This window comes from Corvus brachyrhynchos, unplaced genomic scaffold (assembly GCF_000691975.1).
Source record: "Corvus brachyrhynchos isolate BGI_N302 unplaced genomic scaffold, ASM69197v1 scaffold11, whole genome shotgun sequence".
NCBI classification, from domain to species: Eukaryota; Metazoa; Chordata; class Aves; order Passeriformes; family Corvidae; genus Corvus; species Corvus brachyrhynchos.
In genome coordinates this window covers 6,878,203-6,896,144 of record NW_008236965.1, presented here as the reverse complement: position 1 = coordinate 6,896,144, position 17,942 = coordinate 6,878,203, and the positions used below count along the sequence as shown (strand labels likewise).

Sequence of the window (17,942 nt, the reverse complement as noted above, 5' to 3'; positions counted from 1 at the left end):
TTACCTAGGTTCTTGCAAAAAAGGCTACCTGTGGTCTGCCTCCTTATTTCTTACTAGAACCTTAAGCAAACTTGTTAAATCATGTTAATTTTCTCATCAGAGTTTGGACTACACATTATATGGGCCCTTGAAAAAGAGTGTGCAGCTGCACTTCTTCTGGAGTAGCTGCAGTATCCCTGTGTCTCAGAGGAAGTTTTTCAGTGCATCAAAGTCACCTTTGTCTCACTGGCCCAATACCCATGGTCACTGGCCATAGGACTGGCTGAGCTGCCTTTGATACGACTTCTCCAGGCTTTATCCTGTGTGCTACACTCTGAGCAGAGAAGGAGCTAGGATGGTGAACAACTTGTCCCTGTCTAATGACCATGGCCAGCTGAGGTGTCCCAGCAGCAGTTTATCCTCATCTGCCTTACAGGGATGTGCCTGCAGTGCCTTGGCAAGCTCTTGAAGTGGTAATTTAGGCACCTGTAGTACTGCAGCTGCAGAAGCAGGGGCCTCCATAGGGGTTAGCTTTGTTTCAGGTCTCATGAGGACTCCGATGATGTTGGAGGTTGTTCAGTTTGGTTGGGGAGAAATGATTTCCAAAACCCCAGCTGTCTCCAGAACTCGCATTTAAAAAACCATCTCCAAAAGGATCCTCTATCCTTCTCTGCTGTCCTAGGATTTGTGTCACTGGTGCTCACATCAGCATGTGGGTCTTTGTTCTGCCATCATCCACATTTTGATCACCTCTCTTGTTTGAGTTGTGACATAAATCCCTGGCCCACAGACAAAGGGATTCTCAGTCTCTGGTGGGATCACTGCCTCCCCACTTAGCCCCTTGGTCCTGTTCCTGGATTACTGATCTATCTCCACGCTCAGGTGGGATTGATTTTAGTCTTTTCAAATAGTCTTGATTATCCTGCTCTCCATGGTCAGGGGAGAAAGGAGGTTTGGCTCATCTTCCTCCTCTGTATATACAAAATAAACCATTTGAGATAGTGGGAAAAAACTCTTCATTGGCACAAGGATCAAAGTGAGAAGGTAGAGTAGAATATACTACGTATAGAAAATGATACAAGATTCCTCACAGATCTGTAAATATCTTGTCAATATTTCCACTGTCATTCCATAAGGTGGTTCTGCCTCATTATCTTTTATTTTTGCTTCCACATGTCTAGTTCTCTGTGTGTACTGTATTTTAGTTTGCCTTACAAAATCCCTTAATAAATACATATATCAAAGAAAATTGGCAAGTGCACAGGTATAATTTTAAATCTCCTGTATCATTATAATATTCCCTTCCCACTAAGGACAGTTTAGCTATATGGTTGGAGTTAATGTGAAGAGAAAAGGCTGCCAGCTGCAACCTGGAAACTCTACACCAAAAAAGACAAGAGTTGGGATGAACTTGAGGATACAGATATGATTAGTTGCAGTTAGGATAATCTCCATTGAAAGAGTACAAGTAAATCTTCTCAAGAATGTACCAAATGAAGCAAGATTTGTGACTGTGCTCTATCAATACTGAAGAATATTCAGCAGAGGCTGGAGTTAGGATCTGGATGGGGCTCAAATATATTCTTTCAGCACTCATCATTCCATGTGGGGACTCTTCCATGCATTGGGATGGATTCACCCCCTCTGGCAGCTACTAAGGAAAGGATTTGCTCTAGCCAGATGGCAATAAGATCACAGACACCTTGGGCACTGGAGTTTTGAGGCAATATGCCGCAGCAAATTGAGGGCAATATTCCGTATATTCAGTTTTCTCATGGGTAAGGTGAGCAGGTGAGTGCCAGGGACTTTCTGTAAGTGTTAAGTGCCCCGAAGTCACAGGAGGTGTGTGATACATTATAATGTCAGGGTTTTTCAAGAAGGCAGTGTATCAGAGTCCTGTTGACTGGCAGCAGCAGCCCCTCTGGGGAAGCAGGGGAAAGGGAGCTGCAGGGAACAGAAGCGATATCTTAGCTGTTTATCAGAATACCAGGCATGTACTTTCTGGTTGATTTGAGCATTAGCTGCCTGGTTTGGGCTTGGTTTGGTGTTTTTTTGCCAGAGTCCTTTCAAGAAACATTTTCGTTATGACTCAAAGAACACTTTGATTATCTTGAATGTGCCTGAAAGGCACCTGGACTGTTACTTTGTTACATTGGAAGTGACAAAAGGAAAACTAGGGGGAGAAAAGGATTTAGTTATAAAGTATACTTCGCTTAATTTTTCATATGTAATGTCAACTCTTTTTAGATTTTAGGCAGTAAAGTCTAATTAATTATTTCCTTTGCCTTTGAAGATTTTTAGATTGTGTTCTCAAACCTTGGATATACTTCACAGACGTTTGATGCTTTCATTTTCATTGAACTATTAGATTAGAAAAATCTTACAGGATGAAGTGTGTTTTAGTTTACTGTTACCCCTTGTCCTACTGCAGAATGGCCCACAAAAAAAAAAAGTTCCCATCTTTCTTACAGGCCTGCTTTAAGTATTAAAAAAACACAATAAGGTGTCCCTAGGACCTTCTCCAGGCTGAACAAACCTTACATACCTTTCCAATTTCCAAAGCAGATGTTGTGGGTGATTGTGTCAAAGGCCTTACAGAAGTTCAGATAAATGACATCTGTAGCCCTTCCCTTGACCACTGATGTAGTCACTCTACTGCAGAAGGCCAGGCAAGAGGTGTCCTTGGTGGAGCTGTGCTGGCTGTCCCAAATCACCTCCCTGTCCTCCATGTGCCTTAGCACAGCTCCTAGGAGGATTTGTTCTATGATTTTCCCAGGCATAGAGGTGAAGCTGAAAGGTCAGTAGTTCTCAGGGTCCCCTTTTCTCCTGTTTTTAAAAATGGGTGCATTGCTTCCCTTTTGCCAGTCACCAAGAACTTCACCTGATGGCCATGGTTTTTCAAATATCATGGAGAGTGATCTGGCAACTACATCAGTCAATTCCCTCAAGACTCTGGGATGTATCCAGTCAGGTCCATAAATTTATTTATATTCAAGTTCCTCACATGAGGAACTTGAACAAACCTGATCTCTCCATTTTTTTACTGAGTTTACTGAGTTCTTATAGTGCTCCACATCTATCAGCAGACGGCAAGTAAAAGACATTATAATTAGGTAGGGGAATGGAGGGAGGTATTTGTTTTGTTGTAAGATACAGTGCTCTGGCATATACCTACTCATGCACATCTGGACTTCAGTCTGTGATGTGGCAGTGTATTTCCTAACATACATAAGCCATGTTTTCCTAACGTAGTTCAGCATGTTTGCTAGGTTCTGCTGGCACTCAGGAGCTGGAACTGTGATGCTCACGTATGATGGCCTTTGCAGGACAACAGCTGTGAGCCTCCTTCTCCACAGTTTTTACCGTCAAGAATGGTCTTCAGGAATCCCATGCCACTGAGACCTGTAAAAAAAGTCCAGATCAATAGAAGCTTAGTGGTGAAGAATTAGGCCACAGAGCACTTAGGCAAACTGGACACAGACAAGTCTATGAGACCACATAGGAAACACCCACAAGTGCTTAGCATAGCCGTGGAAGCTGAGTGGTTGCATTCTTAATTATCTTTAAAAGGTCCTGGCAACTGGAGGAGGTTCCTAATCATGTGGAAAAAAAACCATCACTCCTATCTCTAAGAAGGACAAGGAGCAGAATACAGGAGCTACAGGCTGACCAGCCTTACCTCAAAGCCTGGAGCAAATCCTCTTGAAGCCATTTCCAGATGTGAAGGACAGGAAGATGACTGGCGGTAGTCAACATGGATTTCTGAAGGGGAAATCATTCCTTGGAATGCTCATAGCCTTCTATGACGACTTGAAAGGCTTCATGAATGAGGGCAGAGCAGTGTATATCTCAACTTTAGCAGGGCTTTTGGCACTGTCTCTCACAACATGGAATTTTTGGAACAAACCAGATAAATGGGCATGGAAAACTGACTGAATGGCAATGCTCAAAGGGTTTTGATCAGCAGCACAAAGTCCAGCTGGTGGCCAGTCACTGCTGTTGTACTACAGGCACCGGTACTGGGCCAGTACTGTTTAACATCTTCATAAATTACCTGGATGATAGGACATGGTGTGCCCTCAACTAATTTGCAGGAGATATAAGACGGGAGGAATGGTTGATGCCCTAGAGAGTTTCCTGATATTCAGAGGGACCAGGAGAAGCTGCAGAAACGGGCCAACAGGACCTCACCATGTTCAGCAAAGGGAATGCAGGCCTGCACCTTGGAAGGAACAGTCTGGGAGATGCCCAGCTGGAATGCAGCTTTGCAGAAAAGGCTGTGGGGGTCCTGGTGGACACAAAGCTGAACATGAGTCAGCAACGTGCCCCTTCAGCAAAGGCAGCCAATGGACTCTTGGGCTGCATTAGGCAGAGCATGGCCAGCAGGTTGAGGGAAGGGATCCTTTTCTCTGCTCAGAAGTGGTGAGACACGCCTGGAATGCTGAGTCCAGCTCTGGGCTCCCCAGTATGAGAGAGACATGGTCTTATTGCCGCAGGTCCAGCAAAATGTTATGAAGGTAATTAAGAGACTGGAGGATCTGTCATACAAGAAGAGGCTGAGATTGCTGAGGCCACTGGAGCAAAAAAGGGTCTGGGGGATCTCAACCATGTGCATGAATAGCTGATGGGGTGTAAGTAAAGAAGAGGGAGCCAGATTCTTCTCAGTGGTGCCTAGTTAAAGGACAAAAGGCAGTGGACACAAGCTGAAACACATGAAATTCCACCTAAACATAAGAGAAGCATTTTGTTGTGAGGGTGACCACATACTGGCACAGGTTGCCTAGAGAAGCTGTGGAGTGTCCATCTCTGGATATATTCCAAATCTGATGTGGCACAGTCCTGAGAAACCTTCTCTAGCTGATCCTGCTCTGGGACAAGATGGACTAGGGGGACTGGGTCATCTCCAGAGGTTTCTCCCAGCTTCAACGATACAGTGATTCCGTATGTCTGGATGTACAGAAATACGTTGTTCAAGGTGCCTAGCTAGTAGAAATGCTGCCAATTCAAAGGAACAAAAATTATAATATGGAGGGAGAATAGCAGACTATTTGGCTTGGTTTTGGCTTGGTACTGGAAATGAAAACACACTTGTAAGACAAAAAGGAAGTGGTTTAAAAACAATTCTTGTAAAAAACTGAGTTGCACAACACACGTCATTGGAATTTAACAGCCTCAAAACATGTTAGTGTTATGTTTTGATTCCCAAAACCAACATGATTGTTTCCTTTAAGGTGGGTGGTCTAACACTCAGGAAGTTGACAATGGGTTTCACTGGGCTCATTAGTTTATTTTTCCATTTTTCAAAAAAGAAAGTAACAATGTTTCCATCTTTTGTAAATAAATTTCAGATCTAAATTATAAAACAAACGGGGATACTTATATTCTCTGCACTGACGTTATTTTCACTTATACGGAATATGATGTCATTAAAAATAATAATGGTAAAAGAAAGAAGAAAGTACTTGTTACTCAATGCTTGTACCAACTTCTGTGTCACTGAAATTCAGGCCTTTAGCATTAACCCTTTTTGATTCTGTTGAGAACCCCTGTTTATTTCATCACACCTAAAAAATCAAGGAGGCTAATAGGCAACCAATTAAATATTAAGTCTCCATTCATTCTGCCACACGTCAGTGACTGCTGAATAACAGCAAAGGTGGTGGGAGGGAAGAGAATACAAATAGCTATTTAATGAAAGCTATCTGTTCAAGCCAGAACAGATATTGCTAAAATATTTGGTTATGGCAAGCCAGACACTTCAGGTGCACGAAGAGCTTCTTGTGGACTGGAGTCAACGTGAAGCGTCCTTTGCTGGGAATTTCGGTGGCAAACCTCTGCCTACAGAGTGGAGTAAATGTGGAGAGATAGCCTTTCAACTTTAAGTCCTGGAGGAAGGGAGAGACAAGTGGTTGCAGTGCTAAAGTATATTCTGCGCTGGTACTGTGGATAAGAAAAAAGCCCTCAATTTTCTTGTGAATCTCTAAATGCAAGGATGTAGTTCTGTGTGTTTGTATAACTACATCCAATGAAACTAGGTTAAATAAATTAGTGTTGATAATGTTTCTCTTTTGATCAAAATTGACGTGATCTGTTTGGGAAAACTCACTTTCTGCTTGTTTTCAGCCACATCTGTACCAGATTGTACGGAGGCTGAGGGATCTGTACTTTTGTTTCAATGTATATTGCAACATTTTTATTGCATTCCACAGGTCCTCCAGTAAACGTTACTTGCAATATTTTTATCAACAGTTTTGGATCAGTCACAGAAACCACAATGGTAAGTGCTATGATGCCATTGGCAAGAGAACAACAATACTTAATATATGTCATGAACACAACCTGTCAATTTTTCTATTTATTGTTCAACTTGCAGGTCCTCCTGTTAATGTTACCTGCAACATATTTATCAACAGCTTTGGTTCAATAGCAGAAACTACAATGGTGAGTGGGACTGATCATTGAAGCCATCTTGTGAAGGAGTGGGATGTGATGTAGAATAGAGATGCTCAGGACATGGGGACATTTACTAAGTTATGAAGCTACTAAAAAACTACAAGATGAATAAAAAAAAATAAAATAACATAAAATACATATAAAACAATTATATATATATATATAAAGAGATATATAAATTATTAAACTCACCTTTCAAGTCTAAACACACCTACACAGGGACTGCACCACAGTCTGTAGTGACTGTGATGGCAGCAAATATAGGTGTGTGCAAACCTGCTTTTTCAGGTTTTATTAGCTCTGGAGAGACAGAGGAATGGCTGGAGCTCAGCTGTGAGGCTCCCTGCCAAGTGCACCATATTTGAGTGTGTTTTACACCACATGCTGAATTATCTTCTGCTGCAGAAAAATGGTCTTGTTTAACTGAGATAGATCTCTGTGAATAGCAGCCACATCAGTAACAGAAGTAAGTGTAAAATTTGAGTCAAATGACTAGAACATATAAGACTTAGGTATTTTGAGGTTAAATAAGTACTAGGAAATGATGGGATTCCACCTGACTGAAATTTGTATTTTGACTGAATGTAAAGAACACAGTCAAAAAAAAAAAAAAAGAAGTCAGATTTTCATTTTAAAAATTGACAAAATTTAGGATAAACAAAATCAAACAAAAAAAAAAAGCAAATTGAAGTTTTCATCCAACTTTTTTTTTATTTTTTTAGTCTAGAAGTCTATCAGTCTATTATCTTTTTTCAGTATTTGCTAAGAAAAAAAAGTTCTGATTCCATCTTAAAAGATGCTGAGTTTTTTAATCTTTTCAAAAATGAATAAAAAAAGATCAGTTTTTTATTCAAGCCTACATACAGCTGACTATGGGGGTTAATCCACAGAGGTATTTTCAACAGATTTATCATAATAATGTGATAAACCCATAATAATTGTTAGGTGCTCATATCTATGGCACTTTTGAAGAAATTGCAATGCAGTTTCACAGCTCTGTTTTTCAGAGATTCCTACACAGCCTCCAGGTCCTTCTAGATTTGCTGAAGCCAGAGGCAATAAAGGTGCTTGGCTTCCTGTAGGATTGAGATCTTGGTAATTAAAAATGAACCTGGTACCCATGTGAAGTAAACAAAAAAACCTAGTTTTTTATAAAATTGAATAGATACTGCCTTGCAAGTCTTATGAAGGAAAAGCAGATATTTAGCCTGGCTTATGTATTTTGCTTAATATTAATTTAGATTCAATTGTAATCCATGCCATCATTTCAGAAAGTGCTGCTTAAGGAATATAGGAACACAAATCTTCTGCTCCTAAATAATTTTATTTTAAAAACCCACCCTGTTATTTAATGTTTTCTAGAGATAAAAGGCAAGTTATTGCTAGGCCAGATTGCTTTCTTTAATAGTGTGGGAAAGATTCTCGTATAAATGACAAGCTGTAACAAACAGAGCTATAAAACAAACAGATAAGTTAATGCTTTAGACTACATATCTGTAATATTTTAAAAACATCTTAAAAGAAAACTAAAATCAATTTAAAAATAACAGGGAGAAAAACATATCAGGATGTAAAATAATTATCAACAGACTTAATTTTCATTATTTTCAGAAAATATTAATTGTTTTTCTGTGTTGAAAGGATTCTGAGAAGATAGCTGTGAATGTAGCCTTTTTACCCAGCTATGTCTGTTGATCCTAGTGTGTAGAGACATCAGCATTAAGTAGCAAAAATCCTGCACGTCACTAGCTTTACAAGATGGCATTCAATGAAAATATTTGCACGACCTAATGCTGATTGCATTAATTAGACTCCTTCATTGCTTTGATTAAATCCCCTCATTGCATTTTACCTTCTATCAAATATGTTAATGTGCACCTTTCCAATGTCCATTAACACATTTTGCTGAAAACAGCCAAACACTCAAGTAGATGAAAACAAAGACTATTGGCTTTCTTATTTCGCTTTGTTCATTATATCTGCTGAAAGTGTGGAAAGATTTCTCTAAGATGATGTTCAATTATTTGATATTGATTTTCTTAATGCTGTCACTTCTTTAATGACTATTGTGACTAATTTAGGAGTCTGCTCTGAGAGGAAGACATCAATTACTGTTCCAACTACTTTGCCTTTTTGAAATAGATATGATCATGTGGTAAAATTGTTGGTACCCCTTGTGATAAATAACAAGTTTGACTCCTAGGAATCATTTTTCTGTATAAAATGCTCTTGATTGTTTTGACATAAAACTAAACAATTCATTTAAAAGCCTGGGTTGCAAATTCAATAGAGACACTCCTGTCTCAGAGGAGAGGAGTGCTTAGTGAAACCATGATATGCACTGAAGGGACGTTATCAGAATATAACTTAGACCATCTACAGCAATTCATTGGAAACTTGGGAGATGGAAACTTCTCAGAGAAGCTTTCAGTAGGAGAAATTAATGTGGCAAACAGGATTACAGTCCCAGACCTGCTAAATTCAGTAAGCCAGGCTCTCAGTAACATTAGCAGGAATAGTTTCAGTTCTCTGATTAAGACACACAGTACAGGATAAAATTCCTCCCTACACGAAAGGCCAGCACAACACTCATATACAGCACACTCTTCTAAAAGCTAAAACCTTACATTAAGAAATAAAACAGGATTTTATGCTGCTTCAGATAGATGAATTCCACAGACTCTTCATGAGTTTTATTCCTAAAGATCTAGAGAAACAAAATGCAGATGTATCTGTCTTTCTGCTCTATAATGCACATATGGGACAGTATCCCAATAGATTATTTTTCCTGCAAAAGAAATGTTTTTCTTCCTTATTAAATCATATATATTATACCAAAGTGAAAGTAGTAAAAAAAAAAAGTCCAGAGTCAAGATAATATAGTTGAAAATTTTCTTCTTTGGTTTATTTGTCTTTAATTTAAGCCCTGACTTGCAAAGAAAGAGAAAAACATGTTCCTGAATAACTTCACTGAATAAAGCAGTTATGCCAGTAAACTCTGTATCTATTTTTGTAAGTATTTACACATGCAGTATTCAGCAGAAAATTCACTGTACAGCATGACTGCAGTTGAGTATCACAGAGTAATCTACATCAGCCTGGGCAGCATCCCAAAGAATTCAGATGTTCAGTATTCCTAATGACCAGGATTTTTTAGCTATGAGCTGTAGGAGAAGTTAAGAGTGGTTTGCACGTTGACAAGCTAATTGTTAATTACAGAAATGACTAACTGTGAGGACATTATTAGTATGTGCTATAATCAATGATTGACACTATGCAGAAGGTTCTCTGTCAGGGTAAATGATTCAAACTCCAGTTGTGTTTTGAGTGCTCATGTTAGCAGAAAAAAAATACCATTTCTTAATTTTAAAAGCTTTGCTGTGGCTGGCTGTATGATACTATCTCCCAGCTAGAAAAAAACCCCCCATAATTACAAATAAGCTTATTAGATCCTGATTAATTCACATTAGATCCTGATTGATTCACATTAATTCACAAATAAAAGGCTCCCACTGAAGCTCAAATAAGCTTATTAGATCCTGATTAATTCACATGTGTACTTTAAATAAAAGGCTCCCACTGAAGCCACTGGGGTCACATTGCTTGCTTATGCCCAGAGGTAGCCAAGTGCTTTTTCTGTTGCATAGCCTTGGAATAGGTCACAAACCTCTACTTTTCAGTTACCATTCATATTTAGGATTTAGAGACAGAAACAGAGTAGTCTTTTTGGCAAACCCCTCCTATTCATAGGAGGCCAGCTGAGTCTGCTGTTTGTTTCAGACTCCCAACTCAACTCGTGGGCAACCACTGCTGTCAGAGGGGAGGATGGGAGGGAAGCTAAGACCTAAGACAAGTGCTAGTTCAGAGACAGAAAGTAGCACTGAACAGGGCAGGGGGCCCCCCTGCATCCCCCTGCCACAGCAGTGCCTGAGACCAAAGGGATCCAGAGCTTTGCTCTGGGCAGTGCATCTGGATTTGGATTTGCTGAAAGATGGTATCTATCTACATTCCTCTAATACAAACTAAGTGTATCTGTGGATCAAATCCTGAAATCTTCAGATAAAGCTACCAAATCTAATCAGATTAATATTCTTTCAGTATGTTTGTATTACTCTGAGCTTATGGCTTGAGAACAGAGGAAAATTGTTTATCTGAGTTGCCTTGAACTATTGCTGACACTGGTATTGCAACTGAGATTGAATCTTCAGGTCCACACTCCTTGTTCAGAGCAGTGGTGCTGTCAGAAAGAATTTGCAGAGTAGGTATACTCGTGGTTGTGTAGGAGTGCATTACTACAGTCCACCCACTTCTACCCTCAGGACCTTGAAAAATACACACTGTAGTCTGCCTCAACTCCATGTTGTTCTACCATCCTCAAGAGAATTTTCCTTCAAAACATAGTTACAGTGTTAACTCAGGAAAAGTAAATTCAAAATTCTGCACATGATTAGGTCTGACTGTGTAAACACACATCCCTCTCAACTTCTTATTCTGCAAGCACAGGAGAAAAAAATAATGCTGTTCTTGTGAAGTACATGTTATATCTATATTTTTATTTCTCATTAAAATATCTATACATATATATGCAAAGCCTGTCAGATGTAAACAAAGGTTTCAGTTCTGTACTGCTTCTAAGAACAAAGCTTGGAGTGGGAAAGCATTTCTAAATATATTCGTGTCATGGCTCTGATATATTTATGAAGGGACACATTGGAAAATATAGTGTAATCTTATTGGCACTATTTATAATTTTGGTATAATATATATTATCATATGCAAGCTCTTCTATGAATAAAGATTTTTCAGACTGTTTTTTATTATATAAATCACCAACCACTGAATTTCATCAAAGGAATTTTTTAGATATTTCTATACAATTTACTAATCTAACTTATTTATGATTTCTGTGCCATGGGGGAAAAATCCCTCTGCTTTCCATAGACTTCATTATATATCATATAACAATGAAAAATTAAAGGCAGTCTTACAACTAGTTGTAGCAATTTTATGCTATCAGCAGTTGCTCCTGCCTTCTTTTCTGCAGAATTAGAATCAGTGCATTCCTGGACTTGTAGCTAAAGCTGTCCCATATAAACTCTGAGACACATAAATACTTAAAGACATAGCTTAAGGACACATTATAAATATAAGACACTCTCAGTTTCTAAGAACTAGAAATAAGGGATAGTATGATTATGGATGGTGTATCCTCACAAGATGTGATGACATTTTATAAGCTCAGAACTGCAAGTCTATTTGATATTTAAATGTCTGAAACAAGATCATCATAAAAAGTACAACGACTTGTGAAAAACAGATAGAGGCTTTTGTAAGTATCTTTAATAAATGCTATTCTTGAGACCTCTCTCAGGTCTGCCTTGCTCTGATTAGTCAACATTCCTGTTTTGAATCACATCTACTCAAGAGCAAAATGAAAATGAAAAACAAAGAAAGAAAAGTTATTCAGTGACTGAGATTGTAAAGCATCGTCCCACTGGCATCAAAACGTGCATCAGTTTGGATGTCAGAAATATTCTGTCAGGGCAGCAGCACACCTCTCCACCACCCCACTGAGCAAAGGGTGCAAAAGCTGAAGCTCAGAGGGGCTCGTTCACAGAGTCTGCAAGCTGCTTTCTGCAGCTCTGATCAGAGTGAGAATATTTATCTGCATTTCAGGGGTGATAAGTTCTTTCCTTTGCAGTTCAGTTACCTGACTAAAACCCAGTCAGCTCATACATTTTCCAAGTCAAAACCACAGTGCTTCCACTTTAATGTACAGCTGCTACCATAAAGCAAATCCTAAATGTTAATGCTTTGTACTGTCAGCAGAATTATTTGATAAAGCATTCCTTTAGCTAATATAATCAGTACAAATATTATTAAATATTTTTCTTTTAGAGGAAGAGTAGGTGCATTTCTAAGAGGGTGTTCACAAACAAATTAGAAATAGTAATTTCAGAGAGATGAAGATCTTATTTGCTGGCTTTGGAAATCTGGGATAAGGAGAGTAAGAATTTGTTTCTTTCCATTCCCTGCAGAGAGTTTAGAACCTGAAAGATCTTTTTGCACTCCCCCTTAATAACCAGTTCTTGACACAGTGTTAATGTTGGTTCTGAATGAACCTCTAAGTAATTACTGCCTTTCCCAGTTGTGACTAGCAGACCACCAAGCAGAATACAATTAGGCCAATTTTAATGGGATGCAGACAGGGAGGAGTAAATGAACAAACATACTCAGAAAAGCATACAGTAAATAGGAAAAGGAAACAAGTAATAAATAAGAAGTGGTGATTTAATTTCTTCTATACAATTTAGGCTTCACTGGAATTAAAAACTATTCATGAGTACATTAGACATTAATGACTTACATATCGGAATCAATTTATTTAAATTGGTAATTTTATAGACTCTTTGATGAAATTGTATATATTTAGCTGACATGCTTTTTGAATTTCCAAATATCTCTTAGTTAATGCACAGCATTTGAAAGAGGGTTATATTTAATAGTGGAGATTGCAGTTAATATTTTTCTCATCACTGAAGGAATTTTGATTTGGAAAATGTACCAGTTGTGTTTGTTTGGTTCAATGCAGCATTTTGACAACTTTATTTTCAAATGACAACTCTGATGTTCAAAGGATAACACAAATGTTTGCTGTAATGCTCATACTGCAGTAAGTCTAAGAACATAAAGCAAGCTAAAGTGGGATTTCAGTTTTGGTGGCTTAGTAACCTTTTTACATGACATTTCTGTAGGACTACAGAGTGAACATTTTTTTGAGACAGCAGTGGAATGACTCACGTCTGGCTTACAGCGAATATCCTGATGATTCCCTGGATTTGGATCCCTCTATGTTGGATTCTATTTGGAAGCCAGATTTATTCTTTGCCAATGAGAAAGGAGCAAATTTCCATGATGTCACAACAGACAACAAGTTGCTGAGAATTTCTAAAACTGGAAAGGTGTTGTACAGTATCAGGTAAACCAATTAATTTTTTTTTTCTCTTCATCCCTTTCTTTCCCTCTCTGTTTTTCTGGATGCAATGTGCATGTTTAATTTTTTGTTGTCCCATGTGTACAACTGAAATGAGACCTAGTCATAGCAGGGTAGAAGGAAAATTTGCCTATGTTTCTTTGCTAACATTTTACTTTTTACAAAATAGTCTCTAAGTGGCACAGCAGTACGTCCTGGTCTTGCTGAAAACTTGAGGCTGTCTAGAACTTTAATGGTATGCCTCAGTAATTCCCATTAGCATTAGCTCAAGTCACTCCTCTTACAAAGACGAAATCATCTCTTCAGTTGTCTGTGGGTTGCAATTTAAAAGTAAAGGGGAATATTAATTTAAATGACTGCTCAACACTTTAAGTACAGACATGCTTGCAATGCAATAAATGTGACGTGCAAGTCACTGGCTAATTGTATGTATCTAATCACATTTAAAAAAAAACCCTGGAACTATGGAAAGCATTTGTTTTTAATACTAAGTGCATTGAAGTGTGTGTCATGTGACTAGATTTACCTGAATTAATAAACACTGACAAAATATGATTTGATATGACCTGATGAAATGGGCCATAGGCAGAAAAACAAAATTGTATTCCACAGGCATAAACAGCAGCAAACAACCTGCAGTATTCATTTGACATTCAGCTTACTGTGAGCCATTAATTGCTTAATAGAGGTAGCCAAAGATGCAAACCATTCTATTATTGCTCTTAGAATTGTTTAAAATGAAGTAATTTACTGGGGTTTTCTTCTTGCTGGGAATGCTTCTTGGCTTTTGCCTTTCTTGCGTTGTGGAAAGCAAACATGATAGTATTTGTTTAACAGGTTGTTTAGTGACTTTGCTCGTCTGTAAAGCAGATTAGTTTAGCAGGCAGTTATTTCTAATGGGGCATTCTGGTTTTGACTGCATTTTCATTAAGGAATTACTGTCAACCCAGGCTTGGGATAGCTGTGTTCCTTAGGATATTAAATAAATAAATATTAGCATGAAACTTCATCCACTTACATAATTCTTGTGGAAATTCCTTGCTAAGTAAGATTTCGACAGATGAAGCTGGGTTACTGAGGAGGGTTTCAAATTGCTGTACCTGAACAGTTTGAGAGAAATAATAGGATACAAGGATGGTACCAGCACTAGCAGAGTGTTAATATGCTGTCACTTACAAATATTTCCAGTTTCACCCTGAAAGAAATGAATGCATCTGTTTGTTTGAATGACGTCAGACACCATCTTATTGGAGGAAACAGTGCAGTTGGGTGCTGCTCTGAATGCAGATGGGTAGTTTTCCTGACATTTGCTCATGTGGCAAAAGTGATATTTTGAGCTGCCATATCACATTTGTAAAATTCCCACACCTAAAGGCAAATTAATTTGAAGCAGAGTAAGCAGTATTCCAAGAGAGCACTAAGCAAAGCTCATTGCTTCTCGTTTGTATTGTGCAGCAGTAACAGAGGCTTACCTGGCACCTCTAACATGGCATACAAATTTTTAACACTTTACAGTGAAGAAAACTTTACAGAGTACAGAAACTTGAAATCAGGAGCAATTAGAAAATATTGTCCTTATTCTCTAGATATTGGGCTAGATATTTCTGTTTGATGTCAGCCACTTGGAGTTGTGCTATGCAGAAACAAACAATATTTTAGTGATTAGATTCAGTACCTTGTGAATGTTCACTACTGCACCAATAGCACTTTGCCTGTTGTTGTGATATTTAACATTTAGCATTTAAAGTGCTTTAATTGTTTAAAGCACTTCAAAAATGGCTCTGGGATATAGCAGGTAGGCTGTTTTGTTGTATTTCCAAATGTAACAGAATCAAAATCAAATTAATCTTGCATAAACACAAACCGTTCTTTTCATAGAGTGATTTTAGAAGTGCCATGGTAATTAATGCACAAGAAGTGAGGTGTGTGTATTATATGGCAGTGGTATCCCTCTTCCTATATACTGCCCTGAAAACATGAACATGAACCATGCAGGGGGCTGAACTGGCTTGTGCTGTTAAATGCTCTCAGAGGCCAAACCTGCCCTTTCTGAACAGAATTTGGAAGGTCACCTGGAGCAACAGCTCATGGTCCATATTTTATTAAAATGAGACATTTGGTGTAGCATATGGGTGCTCAAATAAATAAAATAAATAAACAAAAGAGTGAGTGAGGGTCTGGGCCATGTATCACTTCCACTGCAGTGCTTGGCTAAGGGAATTATCTCACCCTGTGGTAAGCATGAGGCTCTTCATCCTTCTCTTGTATAGTTTGTCAAAGAAACAACCCTAACACGGTACAGAAGAGGCATAATGTAGATTTCCATCATAGTTTGCCTTATAATAATCATGATGCTCATGCTTGCAGATTCCTACAACTACGTTTAATTCCCTGGGAGTTGCTACAGAAAATAAGAAGTTGTTGACGGTTGATGTACCCCCCTCTGAATCATAACTTTAGGAATCCAACCCCATTTTTGTATGGTTGCTGTATGCTGCATGATACCTGTTCTGATCTCAGATAGCATGCTATATACAGCCTCAGGCTCTATAGCTGGGTAACTGGTCTAAACCTTTTGGTGCTGCAGGGAAAACTAGAACCTTGTGGAGGGAACCCAGAGCTACTTAATACTGCAAATATATGCTATTGCCACTGGAGATGTAGCAACAGCTCTTAGAAGCACATGTATTTTGAGAAGTCTGAAATTACAGCAAAGATATATTCAGCAAGCAACTTCACTTTAGTCAAGTTCAGTCTCAGTTCCACTCATATATAACAATTGAAAAACTGTTAAATAGCTATAACATTTATTTTAAAGTACTCCGTAGAGAGCAGCCAACAGGAAATGTTTGTAATAGCAGTGTTCAATAAATTAGTTTGTGTTTATATTGTATACTGAAAAAAGAATAAGAGTTCAAATCATAACCTACACAATGTCACCCCCTAGATACTTGTGACTCATCTGCTCCCAATCCTTGACTGATTTCTGCATGGATTGGATTTTGGAGGGGGTTCTGCACTTGGAAAGTGTGGCAGCACTGCATGATGGTACCAAGAATTCTGTTCCAGGCACTCACATTCTGTATGACACCTGCATTTTGCATTGCACACCCCACTGCACAGGCTTTATGTTCCAGGGACAAGGGTCATGTCTTCTCTGGCCCCCTGAGGACACCTGGGACATCAGGAAAATTCTAAATAAACACACAGAAGGCTTTATTTTCTCTCTGAGTCACCCATTTTTGCTACCTGATTCCCACAAACTCATTTCAAGCTGCCAGCCAGCTCAGAATATTAGCATCTGCCTAAAAGCTTATTTTAGCAAAGTGATAGAAAGTGGTTTTATTTAAGGTTTGTGGATTTTTTTCTGCATTAATTGCCTCCTTCTCTTTTTAATATTTTCAGTGCATCTCACCCATATGAGATTGATTCAGAAGGTGATATAATTCAACAGTAATATTGATCCACAGCATCGAATCTAGAATATATTAGTGAGGAAGGTAAAAGCATTGTAACTATATATATATATTTTTTTTTTTTTTTACTTGCAGTCCAGAAAACACTCTCAGTTGAGTTTTGCTCTGAATTTTAGTGCCAGTGTATTTAGCCAGAAATAGTTACAAAGCAGATTACTACATATTTTTTTAAATATGAGAAGATTTTAGAATGTGTTGCATAATTTGACAAGAGAGACACTTGGAATTCTAGGGAGGAGATCTGTGCAAATTCACAAATTACATTTCTTCCCCTATTTTTGCTATTCCTGTTCCAAGAGCAATTAACTACCTAGGAAGAATTTCCTCAAGTCTTTCAAAATATCTGTTTTTCTGTCTTTCTTTGTCTTCCCAGTGCCAGAATTGTTAGTTACTTAGACAATTAGTTCGTTGTGGTTTCAACTATTGACCTAGTTTTAATTGTAAATGTTACTGTGGCTGAGGGCAGTGTCTGCTAGACTACTGCCTACTTCTGTGCTGTAGGGCACTAGGAAACAGAGAAGGCTCAAGCTATTGGATTTCTCTGTTGGTGTAGTTGTTCTGGGAATGGTTACCAGCCCCTCCATTCCACAACAAGTAGCTGACAGGGGCAGCTGGTACATCCCAAAGTCCTCACCTGCTTATGCAAGCCAAGAGAAGTATCTGTGAACACAGCACATCTATTTGCAACGCCACCTCCCATGCCAGCTGCCTTACTCAGGAGCATCCAAAATCATCTCTTCCTAGTGTGGCCATAGTGCTGAGGGACAGAGCACTGAGTCAACTCCCTCCTGCACCCCCATGACCCCACACACCTCTTGGTGTTAGATCAGGAGTTATGACTGCCATGTCCATCACATAAATCATCAGAAGTAATCCATAGCACTTTTTTAATTCAGCTTTTTTGAGAGAAACTTCTGTGTCTTGTAGCCTCCTCTGTACTCGTGTTCTTTGCCCTATGGGAAAGAAAAGCAGATTAAGGAAATACATAGGTAGCACTGCTGGTCCCTCTGCAACAGACTGCTCAAACTTCACTCTCCTGC

General features: G+C 38.7%; 1 protein-coding gene across 6 annotated transcripts in view; it reads left to right on the top strand.

The window, feature by feature from the left end:
* The window catches only part of GLRA2 (glycine receptor alpha 2), a 124,530-nt gene that overhangs the window by 19,885 nt on the left and 86,703 nt on the right, over positions 1-17,942 (top strand). For 4 of the 6 annotated variants that reach the window (XM_017728486.1, XM_017728482.1, XM_008629273.2 and 1 more), the window contains exons 3-4: positions 6,189-6,256; positions 13,188-13,411. In XM_017728486.1, the coding sequence (XP_017583975.1) occupies positions 6,189-6,256; positions 13,188-13,411 (292 nt within the window). Of the gene's footprint in view, positions 1-6,188; positions 6,257-6,352; positions 6,421-13,187; positions 13,412-17,942 lie in introns of all 6 variants that reach the window. The other 2 variants (XM_017728484.1, XM_008629275.2) reach the window with 1 other exon arrangement.